This window comes from Papio anubis, chromosome 18, assembly GCF_008728515.1.
Source record: "Papio anubis isolate 15944 chromosome 18, Panubis1.0, whole genome shotgun sequence".
Lineage (NCBI taxonomy): Eukaryota > Metazoa > Chordata > Mammalia > Primates > Cercopithecidae > Papio > Papio anubis.
In genome coordinates, this window is record NC_044993.1 from 42335531 (window position 1) to 42348145 (window position 12615).

Genomic DNA, 12615 nt, shown 5'->3' on the forward strand with positions numbered 1-12615 from the left:
ACTCTAAGAGAATATAGGCCACACCATTATTTACTAGCTAGACAAAAAATTTTACCATTTTAGAATAAGTAAATACCTAAATAATCCAACAGAAAAACTCTGGGGACAAAAAATCCACCCATTTCTTTAGGGCCTGTTCAATTCAACGTGGCAAACATTTACTGACGCCAATTATGTGACAAATACTGTGCTAATTCCTGGAAGTCTGAGATAAATAGGAACAAAAAAAATGAATTGAAAGATATATAGCTTTAGGTAAATGCAATAATTCTCTTTTAAAGAGGAATATGAGAAATAAGTGATGATAATACCTAAGTCGTTGCAATCTTGCCTTGTTTCAGTTCACTACGAAACTATATAGAACCATGTTTTCTTCTCCATCTTTAAAAATTCTTCTTTTCCTTAAAATATCATCTTAAAAAATCTTCTTTTATATTTTTTGAACCCTCACCAAAATTCCTTCCTCTGGACTCCCACATCAGTGTAGTTGTCACTCAATTATTTTTCCTGTTTTGTACTTTTACTAGCGTGTATCTCCCTGTGAAATGGCATAATACACATTTGGTCTACCTTCCTAGTTCTGGGCACAGGGCTCTAAGAACCCTTTGAATTTCCTGAGCAACAGGCGCAAAAAGAATGTCTTTTTTTCATATAAGTTTCTTTCAACCATACTTGAGTTTTTGCTAATGATGTGACTCTTGATAGGTCCCTAGATAGCTTCAAGATGGGAGACTGACTGCCAGAGGAACCAACCAAGTGATCAGAGGGTCGGAACTTTCAGCTCCTCGCTCCCACTCCTTACTTCAGGGGACGTGGAGAAAGGAAAAGCTGGTAATTGAGTCAATCACCAATAGCCAGTGATTTAATCAATCATGCCTACATAATGTGATTGCTATAAAAACCCTAGATGATGGTATCTGGAGGGCTTCTGGGTCAGTGAACACATTTGCATGCCAAGAGGGTAGTGCACCCCAGATACCATGTGGACAGACGCTCTTGTGCTTGGGACCTTCTGCACCTTCTACCACTTCATCTGGTGTTTGTTTTATATCCTTTAAAACAAACTGGTAACAGTAAGTAAAGTGTCTCCCAAGTTCTGTGAGCTGCTGTAACAAAGTATTGACACCAAGGAATTATTGTAGCCAAGTCAGAGAGAATTGTGGGTAGCCTGGGGATCTACTACTTACAATTGGTGTCTGAAGTTGGGGGTAGTCTTGTGGAACTGAGTCTTAAGCTGTAAGATCTGTTTTAACTTCAGGTCATTACTGGAAGAATTGCAACAAACTGTATATACCCAGTTGGTGTCTCAAATTCGAGAACTGCTTGGTGTGGAAAATCCATACATTTGGTGTCAGAAGTGTTGTGAGTAGAGAAACAGTATTACTGTAGAGTCCTACTATCTTGTAAACTTCTACAGGCTATGCTGTCCAACACGGTAGCCACTAGCTACATGTGACTAATTAAATTAAATTACAATTAATTATATTAAATTAAAAATTAAGCTCTTCAGTCACAATGGCCACATTTCATGAAATCAATAGCCACATGTCACTAGTGGGTACTGTATTGCTCAAGAGTAACATGGAACATTTGTATGCTCATAAAAAGTTCTATTGGGCAATATTGTTCTAGAGGGATGTTACATCTTTACTGTCTCCAAGAGCCCTACATAAACAAATACAGCCCTCCCTATGATTAAAGAACCTAATCAGCAAAATAAAAGTCTGAACCTATCAGTACATAATCAGGACCTAGAGAATGGGTACAGTTAGGGATGTAAGTTCTTCTCTATTGATAAAGTGACAAAGTCATCTGGTGTTAATTCAGAGAAGATGACTATCCCTTCTCAATATCTGAAACTACTTGTAGTAATCAGAACCTACACAAACAGAAACCAATGTGGTCACTCTTTTCACACTATTATCTCAAAGTCCTGAATATTATTCTTAACTCCTATACAAAAATAGTAAAACTAAAGCAAAACACATTTTAACCACTTGATACAGATCTAAAAGGATAAGGTTTTATCAGTTTAATAAAGTGACTCTTGCAGTTGACAAGGTGGTATTTGTCATTTGTCTTCAAGACATGCAAGAACCCAGCAGGACAATTTATATTCAATCACTATGTCAGGGGAAAAGCAACTACTAAATGATTAAAGATACCCAAATGGGGGATTATATAAGTACATTTTGAGTTTTAAAGCCATTAAAAAGACAAGTAATTTAAAATTTCAGAAAAAAATAAGGTCGAAAGTATAAGCTTTGAAGATTAATGGGGCATGCTGTATGTCAATTACAAACAAAAAGTCATCTTGAAAGCAGACAAAAACAAGAGGATGCTAATTAGTATTTTATACGATTCTGGTATCTGGCAATTAAAATTAAGATAATAAATAAAGCAGAATTTTCTACACAAAAATAAATCTAGAATTATGCCTCTTCCACTTGTATTTTGCTCAGATTTTTCCTGAAAACTTTTATCATTGTGAATAAACAGTTTATCATTTGGGAAAAGGTAACTGAGTATTTTGCCATCCATTTTTAACTTATAGCCTTAAAACATGCATTTAGAGAAAAAAAAAGTCTTCTCATAAGGGAATCCTGGAAAAATAAATTTTATAAAATTTTAATGATTTCTCATTAATTAGAAACTAGCATTTCAAACAAAAAAAATTTAAGTAAATAATTAGATACAGCAACATTTATAGCCTATTATAAAGCAAACGTCTGCCCTCTAAACTAATCGCAGATTGAATCAACTCTGAAAAACTCTGAATGCCTCTCTGTAAGCAGAATTATAATAGACAGTAAATAAGAGAATAGGTATCTGCATACTGAGAGGTAAAACATAGCTGATACTAACAAGCAGGCATTAAGATAAGTGTCAAGACAATAAAACCCAGAAAACAGACTGCTCTAAATTCTGTAAATAAATCAAGAAAAAGTCCACGTATTCACTCAAATTCATAATCAACTTAAAATATCTTTTAGCTAGTATTTTTAGAAAATACATCAGGAAGCGTGTTTTATGATGAGAAATCAATAGAAGTGGAGAAGGGAGACTTTCTAGGTCATGGTTTTACTTCAAAAGATAACATGAGGCTAGAGGTCAAACGGTGAATGAACACTACAAATGTGCTTTGCTTTAGTTTCAAGGGAAGACCAACAGAGAAATATTTCACATTTTAAGATACGTTTATATTCCCTCTTGCAACAGTATTGTAAAGGAAATGGCCAAGACTGAAGGAAAAGAACAGTGAGCAGCAATAAGATGTGAAGGTATGGTGAGAGGCTTTGAGCTAGGTGCATGCTTCAATCTCCCTGAGTCAGTCCCTCACACTCATATGCACTAGAATAATATACTCCTTACAATTCATATTTACATTAATGGTCTATATCATAGCTACACAGGAAAGAAATGATAATCCCTTGTAATTTACAGATTTTAAGATAGCTTAACTTGGTCAGGCATGGTGGCTCATGCCTGTAATCCTAGCACTTTTGGAGGCCGAGGTGGGAGGATTGCTTCAGCCCAGGAGTTCAAGACCAGCCTGGGCAACATATTGAGACCCTGTCTCTATTTTTAAAATTAAAAAACAAAAACAACCTTAGGTCACACTCAAACTGTATTAGAAGAAAACATATTACAATTATGATGCTAGTTAGTAACATTGAGTAAGAAATGCCATTATAAAGTCAAAACGCCTTTGTAAAGTCAAATCTCAGCAGAAAAGCCACTAACAATTGGCTAATGGCCAGGTGCTAATGGTCTACACATCATAGCTGCATAGGAAAAAAAATGATAATCCTTTATAATTTAAGGAATTTAAAATAGCTTAAGTTGGCCTGGCATGGTGGCTCACGCCTGTAATCCTTGCACTTTGGGAGGCTTAGGTGAAAGGATTGCTAGAGCCCAGGATTTCAAAACCAGCTTGGGGAAACATGGAGAAACCTTGTCTCTACAAAAAATACAAAAATTAGCTGAGTGTGTTGGTGTACGCCTGTAGCCCCAGCTACTTGGGAGGCTGAGGTGGGAGGGTTGATTGAGCCTGGGACGTCAAGGCTGCAGTGAGCTGTGATTACACTACTGCATTCCAGCCCGGGCGACCCAGAGAGACCCTGTCTCAAAAAACCGGCCAAACAACAGTAAAAAAAAGCAACTGGCTAACCATGCCACAAGGAAAAAACCTTAATCCAAGCTTGTCCAACTCACAGACTCACAGCTTTGAATGTAGTTCAGCACAAATTCGTAAACTTTCTTAAAACATTATGAGATTTGTTTTGTAATTTTTTTTAAGCTCATCAGCTACAGTTGGTGTTAGTGTATTTTGTGTGTGGCCCAAGACAATTCTTCTCCTTCCCATGTGGCCCAGGGAAGCCAAAAGATTGGAAACCCCCGCCTTAAACTAATACATTATTAGACTTCCTTCTGATAATTCTACTTTGTCAGCTTGTTTGGCAAACCCATAAAAACCATGATTTTCACAGTGTGTCCTAGAGAGAAAAGTTGAATTAATAAAGACGTTATGCATTTATGAAATGATACAAATGAAATAAACAATAACATCTCACACTTAGGAAAAAATTAACTTTAATCACAATTATTTCAATATAACATATGACATACTAGTTTAATTCCAGTATGTCAATTTGTGACATACTACTTCATTTCAAACATCTGAAAAACCTTTGCAATATTGATTTGTACAGTCAAATCTCAGTAGACAAATTAAAGGCTTTTCATATGTCTCTATTTACTTTTTCTCTATAACATTTTCTTGTTGCCATATTCTGGTGGCAGAATATTAATGATTTTTTTTTTTATTTTGACTTGAATTACAGGCCTGAAGAAGAAGATTTGTTATCACTCTTTCTATTATTTTTTTTTTTTGAGGCGGAGTCTCACTCTGTTGCCCAGGGTGGTCTCGAACTCCTGACCTCGTGACCTGCCTGCCTCAGCCTCCCAAAGTGCTGAGATTACAGGCGTAAGCCACCATGCCCAGCCTATTATTTTCTTTTTCTTTTATTTTTACTTTTTTTTTTTTGAGACAGAGTTTCCCCTCTGCTGCCTATGCTAGAAAGCAATGGAGTAATCTCAGCTCACTGCAACCTCCCCCTCCAGGGTTCAAGTGATTCTTGTGCCTCAGTCTCCTGAGCAGCTGTGGCTATGGGCATGTGCCACCAAATCTAGCAAATTTTTGTATTTTTGGTAGAGACGGAGTTTCACCATGTTGGCCAGGCTGGTCTCGAACTCCTGGCCTCAAGTGAGCCACCCGTTTCAGCCTCTCAAAGTGCTACGATTTTAAGAGTGAGCCACCGTGCCTGGCCTATTATTTTCAAGTGTAGATTAAAACAATACATTCATGTGATAAAAAAATACAAAATATTAAGTGATCAAAACTGCCTGCAAATTTCCCTGTGTGCATCTCTGCTAAAAGATAGAAGTTGGAAATGCATCTGAAATACATAGTTTAGAAGGGAGAGGGAAAACTACCAATGATAACGACACAAATATTTACTGTATGTTCACCTGATACCAGCCCTTGTGCTATGTGCTCTCTTTCATCCAAGTACTGACCAGGCCTGACCCTGCTTACTTCTGGGATCAGATGAGATAGGGCGTTCAGGGTGGTATGGGGGCAGACACCATGTTCTCTCTATACATTATCTGCCCTTCTCCACCCCCACCCATTCTGATTTCCGTGGCCGCCCTCCTCCTGTATCAACCAAAACCTTTTCCAGGATCTGATGAGTGTGTGGGCATTGAGCACCTTAATCTGGCATTCAGTTCATCCCATAGTGCCAGGTATGCTTACCAGAAGTGGCCCACTAGGCACTCGCATTCCATACCCAGCTCCACACACCAACAAGCCGGGCTTCTTACCCATTTAAAGTGTGAGAGTAGGTGGAGATCCTTCGGGTCCTAAAACCTCCAATCATTTGCTTTATGGATGTAACCACGTGGGGTGGGTTTTGGAAGAGTGCCAGCCATCCCGAGGGAAACCTCAGAGGGAACTAGCTACTAGATGATTCCATCAGTCTTTCACCCATATATACCCAGGTCTAATGACCGATTGATTTACACGTCAGGACCGCTAGGGACTTCCACTAGTTTCCTCCAGCTTTGCCCTGACCAGGCACAGTTCACTATCTTTCAGATCCTAACAAGTGCCCTGGTGCTCCACCTCCGGGGCACTGCCCTGGGTGAGATGGGCCAGTGGTGCGCCCTCAGGGAATCGGAGAGGCCTCGGGATCCCATCTCAGCCAGTGAGTGTGCTGGCCTTCACCTTCACTGCGCCAAGGCAGCTTTCTTGCAAAACACTGACTCGCACGTGCTTTATTTCTTTTTTTTTTTTTTTTTTTGAGACAGAGTCTCGCTGTGTCGCCCAGGCTGGAGTGCTGTGGCCCGATCTCAGCTCACTGCAAGCTCCGCCTCCCGGGTTCCCGCCATTCTCCTGCCTCAGCCTCCCGAGTAGCTGGGACTACAGGCACCCGCCACCTCGCCCGGCTAGTTTTTTGTATTTTTTAGTAGAGACGGGGTTTCACCGGGTTAGCCAGGATGGTCTCGATCTCCTGACCTCGTGATCCGCCCGTCTCGGCCTCCCAAAGTGCTGGGATTACAGGCTTGAGCCACCGCGCCCGGCCGCACGTGCTTTATTTCTTAATCCTTACAAAACTTAATAAGGGTGGTATTGTTGGTATCCGTATTTAACAGATGAAAAAAACAGAGGCACATGGAAATTAAATAATTTGTCCAACATCACACAGCTGGAAACAGACTGGAAACCAGTACATTCATTTATGTTGACTGTCCCGAAAAGAGTTAATATAGTAGGCCTGAGACTGCTAACCTCAGAAAGAACTGTTTGTAAGGTTGCCCCTTGGCTGATAGGTGGATACTCGGATTATGAAAGGGTTTCCACTATTCCCTCACAAGAGTGGCTCACTATACCTAAAGTGTTTACATTAACAATGTGGTTGATACTACACACCTGGTTTCCTTCTGGATGTCTGAAACTTTGGTGAGTGCTAGACAGAGGATACCTACATGACCAACCATCAGTAAAAACCTTGGGCAATAAAAACCTCAAGCTTCTATTGAACTTCCCTGATAGACATTTTACACATGTTACAATTAGTCACAATCCGTTACTGGGGGAATGAAGTACATCTGTGTGATCCCACTGGGGAGGACTCCTAGGTGCTGACATCTGGCTTCCTTCAGACTGTGTTCCTTGCACCTTCACCCTTTGCTGATTATGCTTTGTCTCCTCTCATGTAATAAACCATAGCCACAATTACAATCATCTGCTGAGTCATGTGAGTCCTCCTAGTGAAGCATCAAACCTGTGGGTGGTCTTAGGGACCCATGATGCATTGATGTATACCTATGGGCACTTACTATATTAGGACCTGGGATCACGGAGATGTAGATAAGTAACGGAATAGCCGTTATATTTGTATAGAGCTTTATAATTTTTAAAATGTTATGTATATTATTTTCTTTAATTTCCACATATTCCTCTAAAGCTGTTTTCTTTTTGTTTTTTGAGATGAAGACTCGCTCTGTCCCCAGGTTGGAGTGCATTGGCATGATCAAGGCTCACTGCAACCTCCCCTGCTCTCGGATTCAGGTGATTCTCCTGCCTCAGACTCCCAAGTAGCTGAGAAAACCAGTGCGCACCACCATGCCTGACTAATTTTTGTATTTTTAGTAGAGATGGGGTTTCACCATGTTGGCCAGGATGGTCTCGATCTCTTGACCTCGTGATCTGCCTGCTTCGGCCTCCCAAACTGCAGGGATTACAGGCAAGAGCCACCACACTCGGCCTGTAAAGCTGTTTTCTAAGCCTATAATTCCTAGTCTCTTTGTATGTAAATGAACAAAGTGTTCATTTTTAAACTAAAGTTCACTTAAGCCAGAGCAATTCATATGTCCAAAAGTAATTCTGACAAGGATATTCTTTAACTAATAAAATACTGGTTAGAATTATTGATATTGTGAGGTTCCTGAGAAACTGGGTCTTTATCAAACAACACCAGATGCAAAACGCAAACAAATCAAAGTCTAAATAACAATTCTCAATCACCTCTTGCCTAAGGTGTTTGTTCCTTCAATCTCAGGATTTCAAACCCTGGGCTAGAATGGCAAAGGCTGTTTTAACCTATCTAGTCCGCCCTAGGATGTGGCTTTCCCTTTGAAAAGTACATATTCTTCTTCAGAAGAAGCCATTGCTATACTAGTTAAATTAATCCTTCAGAATGATAGGAGAATTCCCGTCCACACCACAGTGTTTTACCTTATCGGCCTGACGCATATAGCAGTAGAGAATTCCTCTCATGCATTTTATAGCTGAGTGCTCCAGCTCATGGGTCCTTCCCTTGTCATCATCAATGCGCCTGGGTGAGAGAGATAACTCATGAAACAAATTGGAAATGCATTTGAAAAGGAAGCAGAACTTCTGATAATTAAGTATTTAACTATCTGGCTAATCCTGTGTTCTGGTGACATCTACCAATTCTGTCGCAGTGAAACTCCATTTTCCCAGCAAAAGTAGAAATGCTGCAATGAAAAAAAAAATCCTATGATGAAACTTAGGTAGATTTTTCCTTCTTTCAAGGAGGTAAGCCAACTCCTTTTTAAAATAGTATACAATATTTCTACAGTGATTTGGCTAAAACTTTAAAGAATATTTCCATTGGAAAAAAAATCCAGCAACAGATTGTTTTAAACTCACTGTTATGAAATAAAGCCAGTTTTTATTACCTATCCCTGTAGGTTATGCAATGGCCACTTGGATGTAAGTAGCAGCTACAAGTTAAGGTAGGTGCTGGCTTTCTTTGCTCTGCAGTATGTTCAATACCGTCAGGGCAGGCATTTAGTCACAGTCAAGGATGCCTTCAACTAAGCACATATCCCGGATGATACATGATGTATTTTGGCATAAAGTTTTATATTCTCTGGTTTTAATTTAAAATCAATTGAGAGTATTTTACCTCTCTTGCTTTTAAAAATAAAGAACAGCTAAAATCTAACTATTAAACTAGGTTAAGATGTTACCTCTGTCCACAAGTTGCTTTTTATTATAGATCAGTAACTTTTCAAAGGTGGATGAGAGTCAACCACTACTAAAACATAGAAGTGACTTATTCATTGTTTCACTTAATCTTAACTAAAAATATCTGATAATCACTCTCACATCATTAAAAAGTATCACTTCTCTCCTTAAAAAGTATACTATAATTGCCTCCCAGTTAAATCATAGATCGCATATACCATTCACTATTGGGAAGAATGATTATTATTTTGACACAGTATGGCGAATGTCAGTAAAAAGTAAGTTATTCATCATTAGCACATCATAGCTTCTTTTTCATGCTGGCACTGCACAAAAATTAGCATGAATTTGCTCTATACAGTACTTTTCCCATTGAGGTCAGACATAAGTGTTTTAATAGAGGCATATTCTACATAGACAGTGTGCCTGCAAAGTAAGGACTTTAAAGTCTCTATCTGATTTAGAAGCATTCTGGGGGAAAAAAAAAAATCAAATTTCGAATCTACAAAACAGTTAAAAGGATGCTATAACTTAGATTCACCATCTTAACATTAGCTTGCATTCTCTATTACATTTTCTTCATTGTTTGAAAGTAAGCTACGAACATCATGACCCTTCACTCCTACACACTTCAGAAGTATCTCTAGAAAACAAGATTCACCTACATAACCATAATACCATTATTATACCTAAGAAATTTAATACTGATACTATAAAATCTAATACATAGTCTTGGCTCAAATGTTGAAGTGTCCCAAAAATGTACTTTACAGTATTTTTTTTTTTTTTTTTTTGAGACGGAGTCTCGCTCTGTCGCCCAGGCTGGAGTGCAGTGGCCGGATCTCAGCTCACTGCAAGCTCCGCCTCCCGGGTTTACGCCATTCTCCTGCCTCAGCCTCCTGAGTAGCTGGGACTACAGGCACCCGCCACCTCGCCCGGCTAGTTTTTTGTATTTTTTAGTAGAGACAGGGTTTCACCGGGTTAGCCAGGATGGTCTCGATCTCCTGACCTCGTGATCTGCCCGTCTCGGCCTCCCAAAGTGCTGGGATTACAGGCTTGAGCCACCGCGCCCGGCCTACTTTACAGTATTTTTAAATGCATGATCCAATTAAGGATCATGTATTGCATTTGGCTGTTGTATTTCTTTAATCTCTTTTAACCTAGCCATCCTCAGACCTATTTCCTAGTCATCTGTAGTACTGACATTTTTAGAGCCCAGGCAAGTTGTCTTAAATAGCCACAATTCAGCTTTGTCCAATTTTTTGTTCATATGTAGACTCATGTTAGATAACTTGGTAAGATGTTAGCACAAGGTGTATTTCCCATTGTGTCAAACCAGGAACAGCAATTAATATCAGTCTGTCTCATTATTGGCTTCACCACTTGGTGAAGGTGCTACTGATGCTCCCTGTACTCCTAAGATCAGTAGCAGTTTTACATTTAATAAAGCCATATTGTCCTTACCTAGAATATTTAAGGAAATGCTTTTAGTGATGTCAGCATTCAAGTGTGCTAAAGAAGACTACTGCATATTATCTCAGTGTTTTTCATTTTAAAATCCAACACATCAGTAATTTCAAACAGCTAAATCATGTTCATGTGGAAGATACAATTTTTAAATCAGAAACATAACTATGGGTCACTTTCAGAAAATTAATATTCAGAAAGTTAATCTTACTAATCTTAATTATGGTTAAAATGTATTACCACTGACTATGTGTTAGCATCCACATTCAGTGCTTTCTACATATACTGAAATAAATAAAGGAGAAATTTTGTAATGTCAAACTATTTCTTTTTTTACTTTACACAATTTTTTCACTTACGACCAGACCTAATAACAGATACTTCACTGAAGTGCAGTGATAAAACCGGAAACTGGGTAAGGGAAAAGAATTCTGACCCTGGCTCTATCATTAACGAGTTGCATCATTTGGAACAAATTTGTTAAGGACTCAGGGCTCTAATTTTATTACCTGCAAAATTTAGTCATCATCAGTTCTCTCCCTGATTGAAACCAATCAACACAATGAGAGTGTGTAGGTAGTTCATTCTACCAATGACTAATAATGCTGATTTAGAAACCTAGAGACAAAAAGTTTTGTTCACAAAGTCATAAAATCTTAGAACTGGTCTGATATAAGCTGTTAGAAAAATGAAATGGTTTAGGCTGGGTATGGTGGTTCACACCTGTAATCCCAGCATTTTGGGAGGCCAAGGCTGGCGGATCACTTGAGGTCAGGATTACGAGACCAGGCTGGCCAACATGGAGAAGCCCCATCTCTATCAAAAATACAAAAATTAGCCAGGCGTGGTAGTGTATGCCTGTAATCCCAGCTACTTGGAGGCTGAGGCAGGAGAATTGCTTGAACCCAGGGGGCAGAGGTTGCAGTGAGCCAAGGTCATGCCGCAGAACTGCAGTCTGGGTGACCTCATCTCAAAAAAAAAAAAAAAAAAGAAAAGAAAAAGAAAAAGAAAATGAAAATGTTTAGAGGCCTAAAAAGGGATGTGAGCAGCCATAGGTTGCACAGTAAGTCAGCAGCAGAGCCAAAAGATGGCTGCTCAATTAGTCTTGGTCCTACAAAACCCTATTATCCATTCTCAAAGTTACTAGGACAGCACACACCAGCTCACCTGTATGCAAGAGCCAAAGCCCAGGCCCCAGCAGCGCAGTATAGACTGTCCTGGATCTTGGCCTTCTGGTCACCACCACATGTTTTAGTGGGAAAGAGACCGGTAGTTGGACTTTGATACAGCAGCAATGTTGACTTGACTGCAATTGAGGACAAGACAAAGAATGAACTGTACAGCCAGCGACTTCCCTTGGGCTAAATGTTTTAATCTTCTTTGGTTTCCTCATCCCATTTCTGACAACTTTGTTTCTAAACTTGCTATAGTATAATACTTCTGAAGATGTGGAAACAACTTCATGTCATTCCAGCCTTAGTGGGAATCCACCCTACACAAAGAAATCTTTCCAGTTTTTAGGAAAAGACTTAGCTAATTAGGACTTAAAAAGCCTTTAGCACATCCCCGGTAATGTCAATGTGTGTTAGAAATCTTATTAGGACAACATCAGGTACAGAGGGAAAAAGAGATCAAGCAAAAGACTAAGTATAATAATTTTTAAAAATCAGTTCAATAGGTAAACTTAAAGCAAATGCACAAGAAAGAGTAGCATACATTTAGTAAATCACAAAGCCACCTCAACTGCTACAATAAATGATAACAATGTAGGAAGGGCGAGGGGAAGATCACAGAACAGGCTGGAATCCTGTGTTTCACTGATGGCTAAATTGTGCCTGGTCTTCAGAGGAGTGTACAGGATTCATTTTACTTTATTGTACAGATTAGGAAAATGTTTAACATTTTAAAACTGAATTCCATCCATATATAACATGAACACAGCAGCAAATAAATAATTTTTTATGAACATTTTACTTAAATAAGTCTGAAATTAACGTTTTATTATCTTTTATAAATGGGCTTTAAAATAGGAAAACACACACACTAAAATTACATTTACTAAAAGCTGTTTTATTGCTATCTAACTA

At 38.9% G+C, this 12615-nt stretch overlaps 1 protein-coding gene across 5 annotated transcripts in view; it reads right to left on the bottom strand.

Moving 5' to 3' along the window:
- The window catches only part of PHKB (phosphorylase kinase regulatory subunit beta), a 228643-nt gene that overhangs the window by 178606 nt on the left and 37422 nt on the right, over nt 1-12615 (bottom strand). For all 5 annotated transcript variants that reach the window (XM_021932350.2, XM_009196373.4, XM_021932349.2 and 2 more), the window contains 2 exons: nt 11696-11834; nt 8303-8402 (listed from right to left, as the gene is read on the bottom strand). In XM_021932350.2, coding sequence (XP_021788042.2) covers nt 8303-8402; nt 11696-11834 — 239 coding nt within the window. The remainder of the gene's footprint in view (nt 1-8302; nt 8403-11695; nt 11835-12615) is intronic.